Source organism: Lacerta agilis, chromosome 3, assembly GCF_009819535.1.
Source record: "Lacerta agilis isolate rLacAgi1 chromosome 3, rLacAgi1.pri, whole genome shotgun sequence".
Taxonomy (NCBI): domain Eukaryota; kingdom Metazoa; phylum Chordata; class Lepidosauria; order Squamata; family Lacertidae; genus Lacerta; species Lacerta agilis.
In genome coordinates this window covers 45559538-45585197 of record NC_046314.1, presented here as the reverse complement: position 1 = coordinate 45585197, position 25660 = coordinate 45559538, and the positions used below count along the sequence as shown (strand labels likewise).

General features: G+C 40.0%; 1 protein-coding gene across 4 annotated transcripts in view; it reads right to left on the bottom strand.

Moving 5' to 3' along the window:
- Positions 1-25660, bottom strand: part of GRIK2 (glutamate ionotropic receptor kainate type subunit 2) — a 438302-nt gene that overhangs the window by 173940 nt on the left and 238702 nt on the right. For all 4 annotated transcript variants that reach the window (XM_033143497.1, XM_033143496.1, XM_033143498.1 and 1 more), the window contains exons 8-10: positions 12959-13102; positions 12133-12240; positions 6914-7027 (exon numbers count right to left, since the gene is read on the bottom strand). In XM_033143497.1, the coding sequence (XP_032999388.1) occupies positions 6914-7027; positions 12133-12240; positions 12959-13102 (366 nt within the window). The remainder of the gene's footprint in view (positions 1-6913; positions 7028-12132; positions 12241-12958; positions 13103-25660) is intronic.

Sequence of the window (25660 nt, the reverse complement as noted above, 5' to 3'; positions counted from 1 at the left end):
GTTCTAATCTAGAAGTATACCTATGCTAAAGAGGTCTCTCCCCTATGTCTCTGTGCAGAAAAACCATGTGAAAATTAAGTAACAGGGCTGCTAGCTTTCCAGTCCAGTTGAGAACATTTCTCTTCCTTGAAGAGCAGTCTGAGGATACTCACAGCTGCCCTGGCCACGCTGCAGAGAACATTCCTATCTTGCCAGGGAAAGGGTGTGGCTGCCACTTTGAGCAGCTTCTTTTTTAAAATTTAATATTCAATAAGAGAGAACCACGGTAGGCAGATAGTGTGAGCATATTTCTATAATATCTATTTTTTACTTAATCATTTGTATTTATATGAATGTGAAAGGGAGATTGGGAGGAGAAATGGTGAGTTGCTTGTGTGTGCTGCAGCTTTCAGCACTTGTGTTTGATTGGAAATGTAGGGTTTGTGTGTGCCTTTTAGATGTGAGAGGATGTTTTGCATTCCTGTTCTTTAGAAGTGTGTTTTTGTTTGGCTACAGTGAGAGTAGGATGCTGGACTAGATGAGCCTTTGGCATGATCCAGCAGAATCTAGGGTTGCCATATTTCAAAAAATATAGCAAACCACCCAAATTGTTCAGCCTTTTTTTTTTTTTTTTAGGAAAACTCCAAAGTTGTCCAGGAAAATCCGGATGTATGGCAGCCCTAGCAGAATCTTCTGCTGTGATTATTATAAGATGTATTATGTATACAAAGGATACCTGTTGTGGAATAACCTTATTAAAACACATATATCTTCTTCTCAAGTCTGTGAGAGGAAGCTGTGGTTTGCAAGGAGGTGGTGCTAACAGTTACCGTAAACTCCCCAAAGCTTCATAATACTTTGAACAGAATATTGCCTGCACAGTTTTTCTTTCTCAATAAGTCAATTGGCAAGAATCCCCTTGTCAGTTTATACCTTTAAAAACAAGTATACCAGACGATATGGAGATTTAACGTTAAATTCCTCCTCTGACACTGGCTCATTTTGTGGGGTTGGGTACATTACCCTGGTATCCTTTCAGTCAAAGAGGTATTGAACTAGCCATAGGTATCAACAGAAATGAAACAATACTCAGGTAGCATATTAGATGCAAAGGAAATATATTATGTCGCAACAAATTTGTTTTTATAAATAATTTTTGTTGGATTTTCCATTTTGCATATCAAAACAACTGAACATGCTCCTGCATAAAGTAGGGTGGTGTAGAGGATGGTTCGCATGAGAATTCAACTGTGCAGGGCTTCTATGTAGTACAGGATCATGGGTTGCAAGATTCCTGCACACCCCACCTAGGCAAGCTTCTCCCAGCAGACAGCCACACATTGGGTTTTGCTGAAGACCCACTTGCAAAGTCCAATATTTACAGGCCTGGATATCCTGATTGTGACCTAGATTCAGTACGTACAGTAGGCTGCAGCAGCAGGCTGGCCTAACCAGGAGGTCGGTGTTGCATGTCTCACACTCACCCAGCCGTTGCTCTTTTTCACAGGACCCACTTTGCAAACTGCTCAAGATCCAAACTGCAACTATTGTTCCTTTCTTTTCCTGCTTGCCTTGCCAGAATGATAAACCCCACTGGCTATAAATCTCATGAAGTTTTACTCGTTTGCATAAATATAAGCCATGAAGCAAGCAAGCAAACAAACAAACAAACAGACAGACAGACAAAAAGCGAAGAATTCACTGGGAGGAAAATCCCTGCTCCACTGCAAAGATTTCAAGAGTCTTGAAAAATGGCCTATAGCCCAATACAATATAAAACATGGTGCTCTAAGGCAAAGATTAGATGTGTGGAGAGCCGGTAATATACCAAGCCAAGAATGCTTCATACACAAACACCCTCCAGTACTTCAGAAAAGATAAATTATTTAGAACTCCTAGTCATGTCAGCTCATATTGACTTTGTCTCCCAGTGGAGTTGCACAGAGACCAGAAGCAATCCCAGATCAGCTCACTCGCAAGTGTTATGTCTGACCACATTTCTTTGAAAAAGTCATTAGAGTCACAGAACCTACTTCAGAATAACTTCCAAAGCATTCATTCATATTAAAAGCTGACAATGCTCCAAGCAACCAACTTTATCTATTTATAGGTTACCTCAACGTTAAAACCCTGAAGATGTTTTAATCCTATAGAATTAATTGTGCTGCATGTGTGAAAAGTTGAATCCACTAAGATCAAAGCACACAAGACATGACCAACTCATCATTCTGTAAATAGTTTTACTTATCATTTCATATCAACCTTTTTTTTAAAGTGAACTCTAAACAGAATTTGTTCTCTGCTATTGTCAGCCATATTTTCTCTTTATCAGTGGCCTGCCACACTAGTATGATTCCTTATGGCCTACATCTTGTTTACATTATAGTTTTAATACAGCCAAAGATTCTTTGGTTTCTTCAAATTAATATAGTAGCATCTCTAACCATTAATCCAAATAAATTGAATTTTATGCATACTGAAGGTAGGAGATCTATAAATAGATACATAGATACACACACACACGTTTCCCATAGATACTTTTAAGTTGGTGTTTATCTTCACTAATTACATTTCCTTTTCTCTACCTGCCTTTGCACCTGGTTTTGTGGAACAAAGATAGAAACTGCCATAAGCAAACCACAAATGTTTGCCGAGCTTTTGATACAAGAGACCTCAAACACATTAGCTTTGCAGCTTCTGCTGTTCCACTCCCTCTCTGTAGCTGGCCACACCTCTTCACTCCTTTACTGCAGGGCGAAAAGCAACAAGGAACCTTACTCTCACATGCCCTTTTTCTTTGTCTGCTCACATTGAACTTGGGTAACTGGGTTGCTTCTTATAATAAGCAGAAGACCTGTTTCCCATACTGGATTTTCCAGCAGTGACCTGGAGAGGCTCCCAGTTGAATGTCCCTGATGAGGAGCAAAAATTACTCGCATTAGTATAGGGCAACTTCCCATGTTCCTATGTCACACCATTACTCCATGTAACACAGTACTGTCTACACACTGACCATCAGTGGCTCTTCGGGTTTTCAGACAGGGTCTCTCCCAGCCCTATCTGGAGTGGCTGGGAATTCAACCTGGAACCTGCATGTGAAGCAGATGATCACCTTTAGGGTTTACCTTAGGCTTTCTTTTTCATGTGATAATCAAATTGATTATTAGTATCTAGTAAGTATGGAATTTCTAAAGAGACCATGACTCACTAAATATATTTTCTTATTGCAGACATTCTGCAGTGTTTTTATTCCATTTTAAGTGTGGAAATGTGGTACTGTTAAAAAAGAAAAAAAGAAAGATGGTTATATTTGAAGCACAATTATAGCCATGTTTGTTCAGAACTTAGCCTTACGTTAGCCATGCATATCAGGATTACAATCTTAGAGAAAGAAATCTACTGCTCACTATAGCTTTGAGAATTTAAAAGGGCTGCCATATCTAATTAACATTTATGTCAGATATGAAGAGTACACAAAGGGCTTTTACATTTAGCAGTTTGGATTTCAGAAAGACAGAGACCTAAAGTTGTCCAAAAACCCATACAATCAGTCAAAACAATTTAATGTCTTACTCTGAGATGCTGCTAGCCACTTGACAAGAGTCTCAGGCCAGGGGCAGACTTAAAGCAAGATGAACTGCTCATACATGCTTAGACTCTCGTTGCCATGGGTCTAATTAAGCACCGTGGCTACAATTAGCAGGTTAAGCCCTTTTAAGTCCCATTTATTTCAGTGTGACAGATTTGTGCTCATGTTTACTGAAATCAAAGCAACTTAAAAGTGCTTTTCTAGGGTTAGGCTATGATGCTTCTTTAAAAAAAATGAAATCTATTCAGAAGCAGTAACATGAACAGTCTCACCAAGTACGGCTAACACTGTGTGCAGATATTGGCGCTGGAAGGGTAGGACAAATTAGAAAGGACTGAGATGTGTGCATTATAAAAATGATGTGCAACATGAAAAGCAAGCCAAATAAAATGGAAAGGTCAAATAATCTGGGTACATTTAGATTTCAGTTGAAGACAGATTTTGGTTGATCACTAGGAGAAACAACTTAATGGTTAAAAACAACAAAAAATATTATGGGATCTTAAAAGATGAACAGATCTACTGCAGCAACCTTTTTCATTCACTTTATGAAAGTGAAATGACACAATAAGTCATTCAAAGGCTGGCCAAGGTGACCTTGGTTGCCTTGATACAGCCTTTCTCAACCTTGGGTTCCTAGATATTGTTGGACTACAACTCTCACTATCCCTAACTGCTTGGCCCTTCTCACTAGGAACGATTGATAAGAGAGCTCTTGTGTATTGGGGTTGACCCTTCCTGGTATAGAACTCATTCCTTTTCTATTGTGGATGTTACCACAGCAGTGTTGTCTAGGGTTGGTGTGGATGACATCAAGGCATTGAGGTGATGGAGGTCTGAGGCTTATATGTGTAGTGGAGGGGAAGCCTGATTATTTATTTATTTGGTTGGTTGGTTGTTTTTTTTTTTTGCTCTGTTTTTAGAGCTGCATGGAGGATGTGTGGATGCTTGGAGGTGTTAGTTTGTTGATACAGTCAGAGCGCATCGAGATCAAGACATGGAATCCAGTTGGGGTTCTCCCAGTATGCTACTGATCCATGTTCCTGAAGTGGAACTCCGTTTGTGCAGTCGATGACTGTTGTAGGCTTGCTGTCTTTGCTGATCAGCTGATTGGCACTTACAGCAAGGCTGCTTTGGGCAGGGATTGGCTATTCTATGGAGTTTCAGACCAGGAACTCTGTAGTGCAGCAAATGCCAGTGGGGCTTGCTGTCACAGCCTATCAAACGAGCTGTGCTGGCAGAAAGCCTCCCTTGCCAAAGAACAATCAAGAGCAATTTAAGGCTCTTGGTTGTTCCTTGGCAGCTGCATTTCTACCGCTTACCATACTTTACATCGCATTTGAAATCAGATGTGCTATGGGTGGGCATCGAAAATGGCCTCATGGGACAAAGTGGGGCCCACGCTGCAGGCTGAGGTGTCCCCATTAGTCCTGCAGGCTGAGGTAAATGATGTAGCATCTAGCAAATAGCACTACTGATGATCTTCATTCGCATGCATCTGGAATGCCAGCTGCATGATGTTCCATATGAAGAAGAAGAAGAAGAAGAAGAAGAAGAAGAAGAAGAAGAAGAAGAAGAGGAGTCTGGATTTGATATCCCGCTTTATCACTAACCGAAGGAGTCTCAAAGCGGCTAACATTCTCCTTCCCCTTCCTCCCCCACAACAAACACTCTGTGAGGTGAGTGGGGCTGGGAGACTTCAAAGAAGTGTGACTAGCCCAAGGTCACCCAGCAGCTGAATGTGGAGGAGCAGAGACACGAACCCGGTTCCCTAGATTACAAGTCTACCGCTCTTAACCACTGCACCACACTGGCTTTTGACTTCTCCAGTTGGCAGGCTGCATTTATAGCATGCTTCTCTTCAAGGGTTATATTTTTCTTTGAGAGTATCCCAGTGAAACTGGCTAAAGCAGAAACAGTAGAAATAAAAATAATAACCCTTACAATCCTCTGTACCCTTTTGGTTACTTTGCAATGTGTCCTGTGGTGTCTGAAAAGGATCTAACTAGAAAAGCGGCGAGTATTAGCTGAAACACATTTGATTCGAGGTTTCCCCCCACCCCCACCCCAGTTATCCTAGAGAGCTTTATTCCGGGAGGGCAGAATACAGAACTGAGCTCCTCTGCCAATGCTTTTCTAAAATAGAAAGCACTGTAGAATGAAAAATGAAGGGGTGTTCCATTTTACACTGCTCAGCAAAGATGATAGAAGTGAAGCTATTAGTAGTTAAATCAACAATTGAAAGCCATGATTCAGAGCCAGAAGAATGCCATCTCGTGCGCACAGTTTTCCCTTCATTGTCATCATATGAGCCTCCACCCTGCCAAAACTCTCTAGCAAACAACAACAAAATGCAAAGAACTTTGCACAGAGCTAACTTCCTCAGATGCTTCATGATTTGTGATGCTGAACAGCCTTTTGTGGATCCCTCTTTCTCTGCCAAAGTGGGCTGGACTCTGTCTTATGCTCCTACTGTAGTTTTTTTTTTTTTTTTTAAAGGTTTGTGCTGGAAAAGCTAATCTAGCAAAGTATTGAGATGCAAGAGACTTGTCTAAGATATTTCATGCTGATAATTAAACCTTCTGTTCTCAAATAGACATACTGCATTACTTTATCCCTGCCCTTAGGGCAATTAAAAGTATCAGGACTAAGAAGCTTTACTGATACAAGCTTGCTTACTTATTATTATTATTATTATTATTATTATTATTATTATTATTATTATTATTATTATTATTTGCTTAAAATGAGAGCTAAAATGGGGGGTGGGGAGTTCAGCATTCTTCTTTTTCTTAAGGGAGTAAAGGGCATTTTCCCCACAATGGAAAAGAGTACATATGGGGGGAAATTAACCATACAGGTTATGTAGGATGATGCTGAAAAGTCTCACTATTGCTTTTGGAAAGAATACCCTGGTGATGAATTGATTTTAAGTTCAGTCTAAACCATGCATGGTTTCTCTCTCTCTCTCTCTCTCTCTCTCTCTCTCTCTCTCTCTCTCTCTCTCTCACACACACACACACACACACACACACACACACAATATGTATATTACTTTCTCCAAACCGACAATGGTAGCTTTTGCCTAAACTTTAAAATGTTAAGGAACCATAAGAACGCCAAATGATTAGTCAGCTGAGATCATAGCACTTAAAATGAATTGCCATTATCATAAAAATCCCATAACTAAATTAACATTTCAGATCATTCATTATACAGTAATTGCTAAATAAATGTAGAAGACATTTGCATACTGGTCATTGCTTTGTAAGTAATATGACTTTTATTCACAGTTTTAACGTTCAGCTGAATTTCTAGAGAACAATTGCACATACAATTACTTACCAAGATGGTGGTTACAGTTAGGGAGCGATTCGATAGGGAATCAGTAATGTTTGCTGGTTTTCCTTTCTGGTTCTCGGTCATGTTAAGTCCACTTGCAGGATCCCAAGTTCCAATCTATAAAACAGCATGTGCACTTATATGAATTCTTTTCAGGCCACTAGGACAGAACAGTATAAGATAAAAGTGAAATCTGCTAACACTTATAATTCACCTTTTTTCCAAAATCTGCTACCATTTGTGAAAAAGCAGCTTGCTTAAAATATTATTCACTGTGCTTCAAAATGTGTCTCGCAAAGTAAAAAAGGGTGTTCAGAGTACTGAGTGCTTAATTTTCCATCTAAACATCTACCGTATATACCCGAGTATAAGCCGACCCGAATATAAACCGAGGCACCTAATTTTCCTACAAAAACCTGGGAAAGCTTATTGACTCGAGTATAAGCCGGTTCACCTTTGCCGCTGTGGAGGAGGAGGAACGAGCAGCCCGAAAGCAACCCTTTGGGCTGCTCCTTCCTCTTCTTCCTTTGCCAACTTTGCATTTATGCGAGCAGTTCAGGAATGGAACAAGCTGCCTGGGGAGAGTAAAGAACCGCCGTTCTTGTACACTTCTTAAGGAATGGTTGACTGGGGAGAGCGGGTGGCGGCACGAGCGGAGAGATAGGGCTTCTTTCTCGCCACCCCCACCACCCGCCTCACTCGAGTATAAGCCGAGGAAAGCTTTTTCAGCACAAAAAATGTGCTGAAAAACTAGGCTTATACTCAAGTATATATGGTATCCTCCAAGAAAAGTACACATCTGTGGATTGATAGCTCACTGAAAGTATATTTACAATGCGCCTGCTTTCCTCCGCTTTAAATGGATCCGTCCTTTTCTCTTCCAATACTATGAAATTTCCATTTTTATATAGCAAATATATATTGCATTCTACAAGCATGGTTAACATTTTCAGAGGTCAGTGGAAACATCATGGCCGTTTCCCAAATTAAAGGAAGTTAGAATTGAACGCAAGAGAGAGAACGGGGGAAGTCCCCCCAAATAAGATTTGAAATAAGATCACAATTAATAGATTGGTGTGTTCCTGTGTGTGAGGTATGTATTAGTTTTTATTTGATTATGTTGTTTGTTGTATTTGTGTTTATTTAGAATGATTGTTATTATTTGTTGTCTCTTTTGTTGCATTTTTGTGTGTGTGGAAAAACCAATAATTTTGGGGGGGGGAAATAAAAAAAAAATAAAGGAAGTTTTTTTCAAGTAGGAACTCCTATACCTCTCTATCATGTTACAACGATGAACTGTCCCAAGCATAGATAGATTCCTGGCTGCCACATCTGATCCAAACCAGGAATTAACTAGATAACAAGTTAAAAGAAATTGCTAACTTTTAGTATTTTAACTAGTGAAAATTTTCAACTGTCAGCCTTTAACTTTTTATGAGTTAGAAAAGGGGATTAACCTTCTTCAAAAGTACAAATCAGAAGTTAAAACATTTTGAAATCTGGCGTCCCCAGAGTTTTCTGACATAGCTCACCTCTAGAACTCTGCATGGAGCAACAATAATTGTTTGTTGATGCTCTAGGACAGCCTTTGCTAACCTGGAGTGCTCCAGATGTCGGGAATCAAATTCCCATTACCCCTGCCCATTGGCAATGCTGGCTGGAGCTGATCAAAGTTGTTATCCAACAACATCTGGCTAGCACCAGATTGGAAAAGGATGCTCTAGGACTTCTTGTTTGAGGGACAGGGAGCAGCATGTCTTCCTATGAGACATAGTCACTTAAGAGCTGCAGTTCCTAGATTTTCTTAGTTCATGTTGGCATTGATAGGGCAGCCAAGCTGGCTACAGGAAAGGAAACAAGCACAAAGAAAGAAAGAAAGACACCGATCCCAGTAAGAGTGGCAGTCATATATGCTGATAAAAAATGTACAGGCCCCAGAAGATTAAATAAGAGTAAATAAGATATCCTTAATGTAAACAGTTATAAGCCTATCAAAGGATTTATGCCATTGGGATTTTGTGATAAAAATTGTTTCAGAATTCTGGACATTTTGTTTCCTGATCTAACACAAGTTTGGCAAATCATTATTCTGAAAACTGTATGGCAAGTTTAACTGGTTTTTAAGCAAAGCAGGGCAAGGTCTCAGTAAACGAGTACAGTACCTTTGTGAGTTTATGGAAAAACTTGCCCATTGCAATTGAAAATGAAAATTCAGCAAACTTTATAAATTTTCACAAATCAACTCCAATTTGTAACTAGTTATTTTCTTTTTAATTTGTAATTGAAAATGGAAATGCTTAACTTTTCACTTAACTTAAGCAGGGTGAACAAGTGAGCAGAGCTAGCACACTCATTCCTGCTGTTTATTATACACTGTTACAGAATGCTAGGAGAGGGCTACTGTTGGTAATAAATAAATGAAATACTACCGGTAATGATTTCAAAGTAGTATAATTAAAATATGTTTCCTTTGCTTTACAACTGGGTGTGCTGAATTTTATTTGCTTAGGCCCATAAGGTGTGAGGATTTTTTTAAAATGGAAATCACTTGTTTTAATTAGTTAGTATCCATTAGTATGCTTTATTTTCCTTTTTAAAATGGTTTAAGAAGTCGTTTTCAGAAAAGCACATACATGTACCTGGCAGGTGTGCTACTGAGCACATTATATCCTGATGTTCCAGGAGAGGTGTGAGCAGACCTCCAGCATATTATGCCATGGATCCTAATTCACCACTATTGTTAACCAGTAAGGCAGCATAATAATGTTCCACTAAAAGCTATTTCTCTATGAATAAAGTTTAAGTGTAAGATTAACCTTGGCACCAAATCTGCTGCAGTCAATTTCCTCAGCACAAATGTTTTAATTCTAAAGCTGCTTTAAAAGAACTGAATAGGTTTGATAATATGTGCTCAACTGGAAGCTAGAAAACAAGTCCCTCTAGCCAAAACATGTGCTGCAATCAAACCCATGTGCTAGCTCAAAGCTTAACAGCCTCCAAAATTTCATAGATGAAAAACATTCCTGAACATGGGTGATGAAACTATGAAAAGACAATGGCAGAAACAATGGTAAGAGTATTGGACAAAGGTAGAGTGAACTAAATGCATATATATCACAAAGAAAAAGCAGGAACTAAAAGTTCAAGGAAGCAGATAATTCCAGATTACAACAGTATGCATCAGGCTTCCTCAACCTCGGCCCTCCAGATATTTTGAGACTACAATTCCCATCATCCCTGACCACTGGTCTTGCTAGCTAGGGATCATGGAAGTTGTAGGCCAAAAACATCTGGAGGGCTGAGGCTGAAGAAGCCTGCTATAGAGGCAAGCTTCATGCTACATAGCAGGGCAAATACATAACATGAATGTCTGTTGTTGTTTAGTCATTTAGTCATGTATGACTCTTTGTGACCCCATGGACCAGAGCACGCCAGGCACTCCTCTGTCTTCCACTGTCTTCCGCAGTTTGGTCAGACTCATGTTGATAGCTTCAAGAACACTGTCCAATCATCTCGTCCTCTGTCGTCTCCTTCTCCTTGTGCCCTCCATCTTTCCCAACATCCGGGTCTTTTCCAGGGAGTATTCTCTTTTCATAAGGTGGCCAAAGTATTGGGGCCTCAGCTTCAGGATCTGTCCTTCCAGTGAGCGCTCAGAGCTGATTTCCTTCAGAATGGATAGGTTTGATCTTCTTGCAGTCCATGGGACTCTCAAGAATCTCCTCCAGCACCATAACATCTATGTACTATATAAAGACCATCTTGTCTGAGGGACTTGCTCCCTGCCTTGCAGGCTTTTTTTACCCTTTCCTTAAAGGTAAAGGGACCCCTGACCATTAGGTCCAGTCATGTCCGACTCTAGGGTTGCGGCGCTCATCTCGCATTACTGGCCAAGGGAGCCAGCATACAGCTTCCGGGTCATGTGGCCAGCAGGACAAAGCTGCTTCTGGCAAACCAGAGCAGCGCACGGAAACACCATTTACTTTCCCGCTGGAGCGGTCCCTGTTTATCTACTTGCACTTTGATGTGCTTTCGAAAAACTAGGTGGGCAGGAGCTGGGACCGAGCAATGGGAGCTCACCCCGTCACGGGGATTCGAACCGCCGACCTTCTGTTCAGGAAGCCCTAAGCTCTGTGGTTTAACCCACAGTGCCACCCGTGTCCCTACCCGCCACCCGCGTCCTTTGCTTACCATCAGTGAATATGTAGCACAGATCACATTCTATCATTCTTCTACACAACATGGAGAATATAAGCCAATAGCTACCACCAGGAATGAGTACTGATGTAGAAAGTGAAAAAATCACAAAGTCAGCGAGAAGACACCAGGTAAAGGCCATCAGTTTCTAAATGAAAGATGTGCCTTTGTTTTTAGGATCAAATCCCCATCTCTTCTTGCTTGAAGTGGTTCTTTGTTCAAACACACGGCACACACACATCACACACGTAGTATGGCTTGTTGATTGATTTATGGCATATGCTGCCTTAGGTGCAAAGAGCTATTACAGGGACTCCTAAGAGATTTCAGTATGCCCAATGGATGTTTTTTTTTTAAAAAAAAAAAAATCTTTATGGGTGATATCCAATTTACATTACATGCCCATTGATTTCCATGGATCTCCTTTGAGTATCACTAATCTTGAACATCACCCTAAAATTCTGAACAGAAGTTTCTCATACTTTATCACATGCTGCTTTTGTAACTCTCATCAGTTTCAAAAGAGGTTAGCCAGGTGACAGGAGTGCTACTCTTTATGGATAACCACATTAAAGGCTTCCTCAGGTATGTGGGAAGAGTTACAGAATACTTTGGATCCAAGCCTATATTATACTGCCAGGCAGCAAACAAACCAAGCAGACCAATAATAACATCCTACAAAAAAGCATACTGAATTCTTGGAACAAATCACATGTTAAAATTATACTTTGCATTTGGGCATCAGTCATAGTGGTTGTATTAAACTAAGTTAGAGTAGACCCATTGAAATTAATGAACCTAAGTTAATCACATCTATTCATTTCAGTGGCTCTATTCTGAGTAGAACATTACAACGCCATATAAGTAAATGATTTTTGTAGTGTTCTTTGTTAAAGCTAAGTCCAATATTCTGTCACACTCAATGTAGTTGAAACTTTGCTCAAATTGATTCTACCACTAAGTATAAATGGACAAGAGTAGTATTTTGAAATAATATATCAGCTATAAGTAAATAGAATCTTAAGTACCTTTTCGAGACCTTCCTCCTTCAAGCTAATTACATCTAAGTCAAAATCTGTCCTTAAGCCATTGGTTTTGTTGAAGGTTATCCTGCCAGTGAGGCCTTCCCAGTGAGCCTATGAAAACAGAAAAATAATAATAAATTTCATATGTAAGCAGTAAGAGAGAGTGAATGAATGAATAAATAAATTAATGTCTGCCAAAATGGAAATATTAATTATTCATTAAGTTTAAATGATTTTCCTTGTGGCCAGAGGTTTTTTTCTTTTTAGCATATTTCTTGGATTCCCAGCATTCTTTTGATAATTAAACAAACTTTTCCTTAATCTCTGCATACAATTTCTTAATTGCCTTCCTTTTCCACATACACAAAATTCATCTTGCTAGGTTGATAAAAGGCTGACATTAATTTTTTTTTAATTTTCTCTTTAGGGGGTACAGATTTTTGTTTCACCTTTGCTGTTTTGCAATATGCAGCCAATATGGTATCTCCCAGAGACTGCTGGACTATAACTCCCATCATCTCTAACCTTCTGGCCCTGCCGGCTATGGGTGATAGGAGTTGTAGTCCAAGAACACCTGCAGGGCACCGTGTTGTCTATCCTGACACTGACAATTCCACAAAGTTATTTGCTAAGAAATCAAGAGCATTTACTTTTACATTACCCAAATATGTTCTTTTTACACAATTAAAATCAAAAATGTCCTTTTTACACAATTAAAATAAAATAAAAAATGTTCTTTTTACACAATTGAAATAAAAAGAAAGGTCTGAACTTCCACAGAGGGAGGACAGGGGGAGGCAAGATGAGTCACATATGGTTAGTGGTGTACCTCTTTAATGAGATTCATGAAGCGGGTCCCAAAGCGCCATGGTTTGTGCCGATTACACTGCAACGAACTGACGGTCATCTGTGGGAACTGCTGGACAGCCACCGACACCACATGAACAGCATCATACATCAAAGCTGCGTCCGTCTGCAATGAGAGCACAAACACCACTGTGAAAACAGCCCAGCTGAAGGTGTGTGACAGTCAACAGACAGGGAAAGAGGAAGACGCACATTCTCCCACCATATACTGAGAGCACCTTCAAAACATGTTCCCCCTCCCCGGGGGAAAAGAACATTGGGAACTATAGTTTGTTAAGAGTGCTGCCAATTGTAGTTCTGTGAGGGGCAAATTACAACACACACATAAACATACCGTTCTCTGTTACTGTGTAAAAGAAGAGTTAAAAGAAATATATGCTCAGGACAGAAATGAACAATGCTTCATTCAACTACTTTCATCGCCCAAAGTTGACATAAGCAATTTCCCATCTAAATTACAACAAAAAAGTATTCATATTTATTTCAGCCTACCGCTGCCCAAATAAAGGAGTGTGCATATATAAAGTCCCAAGTTAGTACAGTAGAGCAACCATTTCTGCTGCACACACGTCATTATAATGTAATAAGGCACGCATTTTTGACAGCCAATCTGACAGTGTAATATGCCCACTGCCTCATGCTAGAAAAGCTCAAAATGGTGATCCAGTGGGCCCTACCCATCTGAAGGAATGAACATTAGGAGTGTGCACAAGACCACAAGGAACCTTTCCTGCCTACTTTCAGGCATCTTCTGAAAACTGTCCTGTTTAGACGGGCCTTCACAAGAATGAACTAGTATCTATGGGAGTTTTAAATTATTGCTTCCTCCTTTAGTGTTTTGTGGGCAATGGTTGGAAAACTGCAGACATGAGAGAGGTACCACTGGACAAGAAGACTGCTCCCCCACAGGTGGCACGTCATGTCCCCGGGATGCACGCCAGCCCTGCCCCCACCTGCTCCCCATCCCCGGTGCCGGAGCATGAAGCTCCACCACTGGTAGTGATGACCACCAACTTGGATGGCTTCAAAAGGAAGATTATACAAATTAAAGCTACTATTGATGGAGACAGTATGTCTCTGAATACCAGTTTCAGGAAAATCCCATGAGGAGAGTGCTTTTGTACTCAGGTCCTGTTTGTAAGCTTCCATTAGGCCAGCTGGCCGGCAAGGCAGGGAAAGTGGCCTTTCTGATTGGCCTGCTTAAAGCTGGTATTTTGGCGGAGGATCCCCACTCCTTAATTCTGCTGGCGGGGTAGTTTCCCTAATGGCTGGCAAGACATGTCGGCCCTAGCTGCCGGGAGGATGGCGAACAGAGGTGAAGTCCGCAACCACCGCCCACCAGAGAAGTAGTAAGTGACCATTGTGAGCTTCTAATAGGCATCCAAGAACAGAATGCTGGACAAGATGAGCTCTTGTCCTGATCTAGGAGAGTTCTTCTTGTGTTCTTATAAGAAGGCAGCTTTGCAGACTACGTGAGAAGATATGAACTCCAAACCAGTTGTTCAGTTGTGCTGCCTCATGGACAAAATTAGTGAGCTGTGAAATAAGTTCATTAACAATGTGGAGCCTAGTGGTGGCTGCATTTGTCATAACGCAACACAATACAGAATGAATGCCTATAGTTCCTTTCATGCAAATGAATCCCAAACTCAACTTACAATAAAACAAAACATAAAAATGCAAAAGTGCTCTCTATTGTTATAGGCCGTAAGTTGATGCTAAAGAAAGAATTTAAGTTTGGATGTAAATGAGCTTCCTGCAGTGGCATTTCAGAATCAAAAAGGTGATAAATCTCACGTTTGAAATAGCTTGTAGAACAGCATCACGTAGTTTCTAAGGCATCTAGTGCTGTGCTCGGGTTTTAACTTCAGTCAAAACATCAGAGTTCCCAAATTGTTCTCTGACTTATAACTCAAAGTGCTTTTAAGGCTAATTTGATACCTTTGTGGGAGCCTATACATCTCCTGAAACCTAGCATGACAAGTTGAAGCTGTTTCGCAGAAGTTAAGATTCTGGCAGCAGCATTTCATGCAAGTTAAAGCCTAGGCAGCACTCTTTTCCCCGAGAAGCCATAAAACAAAAAAGCAGAGCATACCTGTCTAACAGAGAGGCACAAAAAGGAATGTTCCAGGACCATCCCATAAATCTATATCATCACCTGATTTCTAACTACTGTCCTAAGCTGTATGTTCTAACAATTCCAGGTATCCAATAGAAACCAATATTCAAAGATACATACAGTATATGCTAAAAAAAAAGAGGTCTAAATTCTAGGCAAGAAAATCTGAGTTCTAATGCAAATCAAACCATTGTGCTTTTAAATTATTATTATTATTATTATTATTATTATTATTATTATTATTATTATTATTATTATTATTATTATTATGCCTGTTAGTCATGAGAAAGAACAATGAAGTACACTGAAATATTGAGCAGAAATATTATTCACGCATACCCTCCCATGACTTCGCTTTTTAAATCTTCTTAACCATAAGGACTACAAAACTGATTCTTAAAATCAATGTAAGATTCCCAGAATTTTGTGGCTAATACTACATTCCAAACCCAAGTAGAATTGAAGAATACTCACATTCTTACTAATTGTCTGAAGTAAGAGCTATAGCAAAGCTACTACCTAATGTTCATTTCATTCTCGTCATCATACCAGAAATCATCACACAGTCCTTGACTCCTCTTGATTCCAAAAGATTTGACTCAATTTTTTGTTCTAAATAGCACACAATTAATAAATAACTATTTGAGATATTAAGGAGAACAAAGAATTGCACCTTTTTGGCGAACGATAAAGGCCAGAAAGAATTATGCAAAATGAAAGTACTGGAACTGTAACAACTGCACAAGAAGCCTCCAGAAACCCAGAGTATTGACAAGTTCTCATCACATCTTTCAACTGTTTAACGAAGAAGAAACAAAAGAAACTACAATATTCAGCACAACTCATCTGTTTATTCTGAAACAGAAATAAAACAGCACCAACTAAAGTCAAATTGCAGTAAACCAAAAGTCCAATTCAAACAAAGCTAATAAAATTAGTCACAGAAATGGAAATGAATTTAGCAAGGAAGAGGTTTCTGTGGTTTGTGCTTCTTTGTTTGTTTCTTTGTTTTTTAGATACTGGATTAAATGTAGAACATGGATTGGTATCCCATTCAAATTGTTTAAAAGCAAAAAGACTGATGTATGAGTTATGGTACTGAAACTGAGGTGCTGCCACGTTTGATAGGCTCCCAGGCAAGATGACTTCCATTCCTCCCTGCTGCTGCTTAGATTATCTATCTATCTATCTATCTATCTATCTATCTATCTATCTATCTATCTATCTATTGTAGTGCTCGTTTCCTTCTTCCCTGACTGGCTAGAGAAGCGTACAAGGCTGGACCACAGTGTGCATTGCAGAGTTCATCAGCTGACTCCATCCCCTAGGCCCTAGCCACCTGCACTTTAATTTAAATAAATTCTACCTCAGGGCAAGTGTGGCACTCAGTAGCTCAGCCAATCAGACACCAATTTTGGAGATATAAATATCAAACCAAACCCCTGTGTTGCAAGCACTGAAGTGAAACGAAAACAAGGCAACAGGTGACCAAATTGCAAACATTCAATATGTAATCACAACTTATATGATGTCAAAAACAGGACATGAAACTAAGCATATATAATGTAATTCTCATCAACATAAACAATAAAACAGAAATCTATAAGGTCTCTGAAAGTCACTGCTGATTATAAATAGAAACAAATGGCATAAAGTCATCCAATAAGAAACGAGCTGAAAAGCTTTGTTTTATGAAGTTTCAATGTAGCTGAAGTAGTCAACAAACTGTCATGGTGTAACAAACAAGCTGAACTGCTTTGTTAGTGAAGTGCCAATGTCGCTGAAGTAGTCAACGGACTGTCGTGTGTGCACAGTGTTTCCAGGTATAATCCACCGTTTCGTAAGAACTTCTTCAGCACAGCAATGGAAAGTAGACGTATTTCATAAACACATCCATCATGCAGATAAATATATACCTGTGGAACAGCGCTCATAAACTTACGTAGTCACTGCACATTATATATGCTTAGTTTCATATCCTGTTTTTGACATCATATAAGTTGTTATTACCAATTTTGGAGAAGCAGTACCAGACAGGGTGCTGGAACAGCAAAGCGGCAGGCCAAGAGCTCAGTCTAGCCCCGTGGATCCCAAAGTGGGTGTTATTGCTCTCTGGGGTCTGGTGAGATTACCTTAGTGGGGCACTAAGAAGCAAAGAGGTGGCAGGGAGCAGGCTTTGAGAAGCTGGCTCAGTGGATCAAGTTCATCGATTTTTAAACTATATAGTTTTAACTGGATTTTGAACTAATGTGGAATTAATTGTTGCTATTTTGAATTTTATTGTGTTATTATCTTCCTTAGTGGGTCATGCAAACTGCTATTTTGAACAATGTTTTTTATTTAGTAGGGTACAGAGCACTGGGGATGAATTTATGGAACCAAGGGGACAGTGGGCTGGAAAAGTTTGGGAACCACTGGTCTAGTCCAATCATTTCTGGGGCCCTCATTGGTTCTCTCCCCTCTTAAAAAAAAAGTTACATCTGATTAGATTACTTTGCTGCCACTCTCACCAGAAAAGAGCTGGTTTCAAAAACAGGCCCTGTACTTTAAAGCCTCATCCAGGCATTATTACTTTTCCCCATTATCTAAATAACACCGTAGTTGATTCCTTGCATTTCCAGAGATGTGAAGTGTCAATGCTGTTCATAAATGCTGGAAATGTAAACTGGGTTTTGAGATTTCTATTGAAAATATCCAAAACTCTGTGCATGACATTAATTTAGGATGAACACTTCTTTCAAGCTAAAATCTTTTCTTCTTTTAATACTTCAAAAGAAATGCTATTCATCAGGGAGAAAATCCTGCTTTAGCTCTCACCATCACAAATCCCAGATTCTTTCAAACCGTAATCTATGAATTCTGTGTTACTGAATTATCAATATAGAAGAACAGTCCATTGTTCATGCAAGAGATGATTAAGAAATAGCTGGAATGCAGGTTCAAAAAACCCCTATCAGTTTTCAATTAAAATGTGAATAGGCAAATGTGATTATTTTAGTTAATTAATATTTTCATTAATCAAACTCTCCTGAGATGCATCGTCATGAGTATAAAAGATGGTTCCATGCCCTATTTATAGTCATCAGGGTAATAATTTAACAAAGCTTGTGGTTAAACTCTTCTGTCAATGGGACAGATGACTTCAATAATTTTGGTTCTCCTTAGCATTTATGTTTATTAATCCAATATTGATTCCCAAGAATCAAGCCATTCTGGTACTGATAATATGCACAACAAAGCAGATTATTTATCTGCGCACAAAAAGATTTTGGAAGGTTTGGGATTTCACGGGTTTTGACGGTGAAGCCAAAACTTGTTTTTTGTGCAATTCTATGCATATCAGTTTGGAAGAAAACTTGCTCTCCAGTGGACCTTATTCCAGGTGTACATAAATAGGTTTGAAACCAACTATTCTAGAGCAAAAAGGGAAGAATCACATTGGAATTACATTGTCTTAACACTGCCTGCAGAAGCATTCTGAGGGCCTCCATCACAAAGCACCAGAGCAGCACTCTGAATCTTCCATCCCTGCATGGAGCAGGAGGGAGGGTGGGAATGTTTCCCATATTTGTGTTGCACCCTCAGATACTCAGCACAACTGAAAGGGATGAATCTTGCCTTCTCCTGATTCCAAGCTCAAGAAGTAAGTGAGGAGCAGGTCAACTAAACATCTCCCTCAACATTTAAAGCAGGAGTGGGAAATGGGGTGCCTTCCTCATACTGTTGAACCACAACTCCCATCAGCCCCAGCCCATACAGCCAATTGTCAGGGTTTATAGGAGGATCTTGAGGATGGTGGCTTCATGTATAAATAATTCCTAGAAAGCATGATTGTATCTTCTTACTGTAAGATATATATATATATAAAACCTGGGGCCTTGCTGGAAACTAAAACTGCTGATATAACAAAAAGATTGCAATTCTTTTCATTGGTAGTTGCCAAATAAAGCAATTTGCGATTTATATAATCTGGAGCAGGAGAATTCAGCTGAAGAGGATGAGAGGAGCTCCCAGCCTGGTAACCTGGGTGACCTGGCAGAAGGTGATAAAAGTGATAAATCCCCCAAAATCAAGCAGAGGTCTATTCATTATTATGGTATTTTTATTGCAAGAGACAGAGATAACTTGATATACTCAAACTTGGGGATAAGGGAGATAATTTGCTCCTATGCCTAAAGCAGCAAAATATATTGTGCTAATTCTAAATTTACAGAGATAAATCTATAAATATGTTAATATATACTGACTTCGTGTAATTGGCATGAACACTCCATTTATTTATTCTGAATTCATTTAAGACTGGTTCCATCTAGCACTATAGTGTTTCTATACAGTGGTACCTCTGGTTGCGGGCACGATTCCTTCCGGGGTGCCATTCGCACCCCGGAAAGTCCGCAACCAGAGCAGTGCTTTTGCGCATGCGCGGAAGAGCGCTTCTGTGCATGTGTAAAGCGTGCAGAATGCTTCTGCGCATACTCATGCGGTGAAACCCGGAAGTAAACACTTCCGGGTTTGCCGCATTCTTAACATGAAAAAACGCAACCTGAAGTGGCCATAACCCGAGGTATGACTGTAGTACTATTTATAGTACTATCTAACACTATAGTTTGAGCCCCAACGGTGTGGCCTGAAAATGAGTCAAGGGCACTCCCATATAATCAGGAAATAGTTTGGCTTGTTTCAATGTCAATCTAGTTTTGGAAATAAAGGGCAACAACCGCATCAAGGAGAATTCTTTTCTGCTTCAGATTAAAATAAAGTTCAAGAACAGTTTAATTATCTAACACTGCAGTGATTCCATCTCATCACAGGTAGACACCATATTAAAAAAAATTCAAAAACGTACCAAAAACATAATAGCCCATGATTCCAATATGTTATGACACTGAGGAAGAGGAAATGGTTGTGTGAATCCACTTCTATATTCTTTGATAAGAACCATTGACATTAGTATCCTCAAGAATATGAATGAAGCATTTTAATCATAACTTAACTGACAGGTTGACAATTTAGCAGGAAATGATGAGTTAAAGAATGAAGTAGGAATGTATAGAAGCAGCAAAGTTGGAACAGAGTACATAAGGAAAGAAGCAGCTTTAAAGATTAAAAGCTAAACACTCCCGAGTGGAAAAGGCATAGTTAACACAAGGTTGGTTTGGGTGGGGAATATGCCATATATCATGTAGTAGCAGCTTACATAGGGTCTCCTTTCACCACCCAAGGTTTGGCAATTCCCCATTCCCAACTGGAAATAATCCATTATTAATAATACAGCAGGAAGTTTATTAATAACTAACAGTGCCAGATCAGTGCCACCCCTCCTCCCCAATATAGCAAGGTTGGTTTAGGCCAAAGGCTTAATGGAAGAGCCAGGCTTTGACTTGATGCCTGCAAGAAATCCACTGGCCGTACTGTGATGAAAGGGGGAAGGAAACAAATATCATGAACAGACATGTGAGGGAGAGCTGAGCATGACAATCAAGTGAGGGGAAGAACCTAGCTCAGGCTTCCTCGGCCTCCAGATGTTTTGGCCTACAACTCCCATGACCCCTAGCTAACGGGACCAGTGGTCAGGAATGATGGGAATTGTAGTCTCAAAACATCTGGAGGGCCGAGGTTGAGGAAGCCTGGGATAAACCATAGATAAAATTAACTATAGAGGAGATGCTGTTCTGCATGTATATGTTCCCCTTGTGATATGGAAGCCTGGTCACTCAGGGGACCATAGTGATGGTGACACAACATTGGTGACTGGGGTCAGTGAGCATGGCAGGACTCCGCCACTCACAAGATTGTCAATTGTGTGAGGGAGAATACCCGAATAGGGCTACATACAGTGGTACCTTGGTTTACAACCATAATCCGTTCCAGAGGTCCGTTTGTAAACCAAAACAGGTTGTAACCCAAGGCATGCTTTTGCCAAAGGGGCCTCCAAAAAAAAATGTTCATAATCCAAAAATAATGGATTATAATCCAAAAAAAGTTCGCAAACCAGGACACGCACTTCCAGGTTTGATGTGTTTGTTATCCAAAACGTATGCAAACCAGACTGTTTGCAAACCAAGGTAGCACTTGTTTTGGTCCAAAGACCCACAAAAACATTTTCAAAAGCACAATAAAACAGAAATTCAGGGAAAGTATTCCAATGCAGTCACTATGTTTTATCCAGAGCCCATTATGTAGAGTGGCGCATCAGGGCACTTGGCCTGGAGAATAGGGCTATTCTCTAGGTATCAGAGGTCAACTGATATAGGCCAACCTAAAGCAGCAGTGAGAACCTGTGTCTCTCCAGTTGTGGTTGCACTCCAACCTCCATCAACCCCAATCAGCATGACCAGTGATCTGGGATGGTGGGAACTGCAGTCAAGCAACATCTGGAGCCCCAAAACTTCTCCAGCCCTGCTGTAAATTATAGTTCTAGTCCTGCCTCCAGTGGTATCATAACAATATTGCACTTGTTTCTGTTGCAGACCACTTACTCGCCTCTAGCCAGAACCGATAATAAAGGGGGTTTCCTCACACTTTAGAAGTAAACACTTTCCAAAACAAGGGTATTCCTGCCTGTAGCTCTTAGGACACCAACCTCAAGACTCTTATTTCTATGCAAATGTCTACTAGTAGTGGTTTCCAAGGTAACTGTGGGAAAAACAGCAAGAGAAATTCTCCACAGAGAACAGAAGAAAATAGACCACCAATTATTTTTTAAGTGATTGATAGTCTAATTTCTCTAGATCTCTAAGCAGGGGGAAACTGCATTTTAGGTACAAAATAATTTGGATTTTAACACTTAAATTTCACCAGTTGTGAATGACCACAACTGACCTAATGAAATAGAAAATGGTAATGTATTTTGGTCTGCCTTCTCACCATTCAGTATTTCTAGATTGCCTGAAATGGAATCACCTCATTCCAGCTGGCTTTTTCGCCCACATCATTGAGACAGCCAGCCAGTTCAGAACATCTCATTCTGATACTTTGCTCACCTTAAGACTGGCATTGCCAACCTTTGGCCCTCCTGATGTTTTGGACTACAATTCCCATCATTCCTGACCACTGGTCCTGTTAGCTAGGGATCATGGGAGTTGTAGGCCAAAACATCTGGAGGGCCGCAGGTTGGGGATGCCTGCCTTAAGACCTTTTGCAACACTGAATATCAGTTGCAATTAAAAAGATAAAATATTGAGTTGACCTACTTGTATGTTTCTGAGTCCAATTCAAAATGCCAAATTTATCTTATTAATCATTAAATGACTTGGCCCTAAATATTTGAAGGTACACCTCACTCTATACAACCTGCCTAGGCTTTAAGGTCAGCAGGAGAGGGCCTTTTTCTCATCCCCTCACCACACTGTGAGATGATGCAGGAAATGGCCGTTTCAGTGGTAGCATCCCATCTCTGGCACTGAAGTTACTTACCTCTCAGCACTGGCTGAAATGCATCTCTTTACCCAGACATTTGGAGGTGGTGATGTAATGAAGCTAGCTGCTTTTGGATTTATCACCCACTGTCTCATTATGAGTACTTAGTCATTTCTACCTCCCATCTTGAGCTCCAGCTCCTTTCCGATTTACTCCTCATTTTGGAGCAGGCTGCATTGCTGGTTTATTTATTTATTATTATTATTATTTTACTTCATTAAACCTTAAATTAAGTTTGCTGTTATTGGTAGTAATTTTTTGTATCTTCATTTTTAGATCCTACTATGATTTATGAGGAAATTTTTCAATCTGGATGTGTACCTTATGATTTTTTAAATTTTATTTTGTTATGATTGGTTCAAAATTGGGAAAGGAGTACGACACAGCTGTAAATTGTCTCCCTGCTTATTTAACTTATATGCAGAATTCATCATGCGAAAGGCTGGGCTGGATGAATCCCAAACGGGAATTAAGATTGCCGGAAAAAATATCAACAACCTCAGATATGCCGATGATACAATCTTGATGGCAGAAAGTGAGGAGGAATTAAAGAAGCTTTTAATGAGGGTAAAAGAGGAGAGCGCAAAATATGGTCTGAAGCTCAACATCAAAAAAACTAAGATAATGGCCACTGGTCCCATCACCTCCTGGCAAATAGAAGGGGAAGAAATGGAGGCAGTGGGAGATTTCACTTTCTTGGGTTCCATGATCACTGCAGATGGTGACAGCAGTCACGAAATTAGAAGACACCTGCTTCTTGGGAGAAAAGCAATGACAAACCTAGACAGCATCTTAAAAAGCAAAGACATCACCTTGCCGACAAAGGTCCATATAGTTAAAGCTATGGTTTCCCCAGTAGTAATGTACGGAAGTGAGAGCTGGACCATAAAGAAGGCTGATTGCCGAAGAATTGATGCTTTTGAATTATGGTGCTGGAGGAGACTCTTGAGAGTCCCATGGACTGCAAGAAGATCAAACCTATCCATTCTGAAGGAAATCAGCCCTGAGTGCTCACTAGAAGGACAGATCCTGAAGTTGAGGCTGCAGTACTTTGGCCACCTCATGAGAAGAGAAGACTCCCTAGAAAAGACCCTGATGTTGGGAAAGATGGAGGGCACAAGGAGAAGGGGACGACAGAGGATGAGATGGTTGGACAGTGTTCTTGAAGCTACTAACATGAGTTTGGCCAAACTGCGAGAGGCAGTGAAGGATAGGCGTGCCTGGCGTGCTCTGGTCCATGGGGTCACAAAGAGTCGGACTTGACTGAACGACTGAACAACAACAACAAAATGTTTTCATGCTGTAAGCCACTTTGAGCATGGTTTTAAATATGGAAAGGCAATATATCAAATAAAATGATGATGATGACGATGACGACAATGATGATGATATGGAAGCTTCCATACTGGAGTGTTTTACAGAGGGCTAATGTTAATCTTCTAAAGCACTGCAAAGGAGGTTAAAAAAAAAACCGGTGCTTGGCTTGGAATTGGGATGAGGGAGGAGGATCACTATTCACATCCCAGACAATATCCAAAAAGAACTAGAATGAGATCTGTGACATCCATGCTACTAAAGTTGATCCTTGCATGAGTAATAGCTATGCATCTATTGTTCTAAAGTATTAGCAAAAAACCGCACAATTTTAAATGTTATGGTGATACCCTCCTTGCCCCCAATACAAACAATAAGTGAGTTTCCAATTGTCTTTTTCACAGCCACAGACTGCTTCTGCTTACATAATCACTTTAAGTAGGAATAGGGAACTTGAAGGGCAGAGAAAAATCTGACAACACACAGCAGTTATTACAGGTGGGCCACCCACGTTTCAAGGGTCCTTGTTATTAAAGCTGTCTGTTATTTACCTTGAAAGGTGTCCTGTTTGTTCCGAAAACAGTATCAAGCTGCCATTAAAATTATAGGATATGAACTAAGGGGATCGATCTGTCAAAGAAGGGCTGATGCATATAAAGTCACTATGAAATCTATTTATAAATGTTGGCATTTTCTTGGCTCTGACAGGTAAGACTGCTGTTTAGAAAATAATATTTTAAGAGTCAAGTCCTGATGCTGTTTATAGCAGCTTGGGTAGTTTTCCTTGCATACTCCCTGCAGAACAGAACTGGTGCAGTTGCTACCCTTTCACTTTTTATTTATGCATCACATCTGTACGCTATTTAGTCATGAAATAGTCGTTTTTTTCATGCTGTTATATACAATCTGTTACTTCCTGTCTGCAGCTCAAAGCTTTTAAAAGTGTAGCTGCTGTATCCAATGTTGGCTATCTGATAAAGCAGCAACAGTTAACTCTAGTATCAAGATATTACAGTCTTCTTTAATTGGTAGGAGGAATTGCCCACCCTTCAGTTGCCCTGACTCGTCCCTTTATCACATCCACTGAAACACTCTTGTTCAGCAACAATGGTGTAACAACGTTTGTAATAAGTTCTGTAGTATACCCAGCGCTGTACTACACAACTGCTAGTGTAAAACAAAACGACACAGCTCTGCTAGCCCAATAGTCTGATTTTAAAAGCATTGTGGGAGGGTTCTTGGGCCTCTATCATGAAGTCTATTAAAGCAAGAAAATGCTCCTGGTTATCTGTGTCCTACAGAGCAGCACTAACCAGCACCAGCAGAATCCCAGTTGAAAAGAGTGCCCAAAACTCATGCAGAAAGAGAGAGAGAGAGAGAGAGAGAGAGAGAGAGAGAGTCTGAAATTATTTGTTCCATTCAGGGTCTTCTCAGATGTTTTGGTAGTGCATAAGAGTGGTTTTCAAATTAACTTCAGCACAGATATCTGAATGGGAATGAAAAGTGTAAAAATGACCATTACCCCCTTAATAATGTGTAGATTCTTCTGCTGCACCATGCTTAAATATCTAATTTCTAATTAAACAACAACAAAACAAGAGTGCACCCAGGAAGAAAGCATCAGGGATAACATATTTCTTTTGCTTCTGAAACACACTCTCGTTTAATAGCAATTAGGAAGAGTTGTGTGAAATTAAAAATAAAACCAGCTGAAAGAAACTAGTCGCCTTGCACCTCAGTCAGGTAATAAAGTATATAGCCCCTGAAATAATTTCTCTTAATTCTCACAGCCTCAATCCATTCCACATCTCA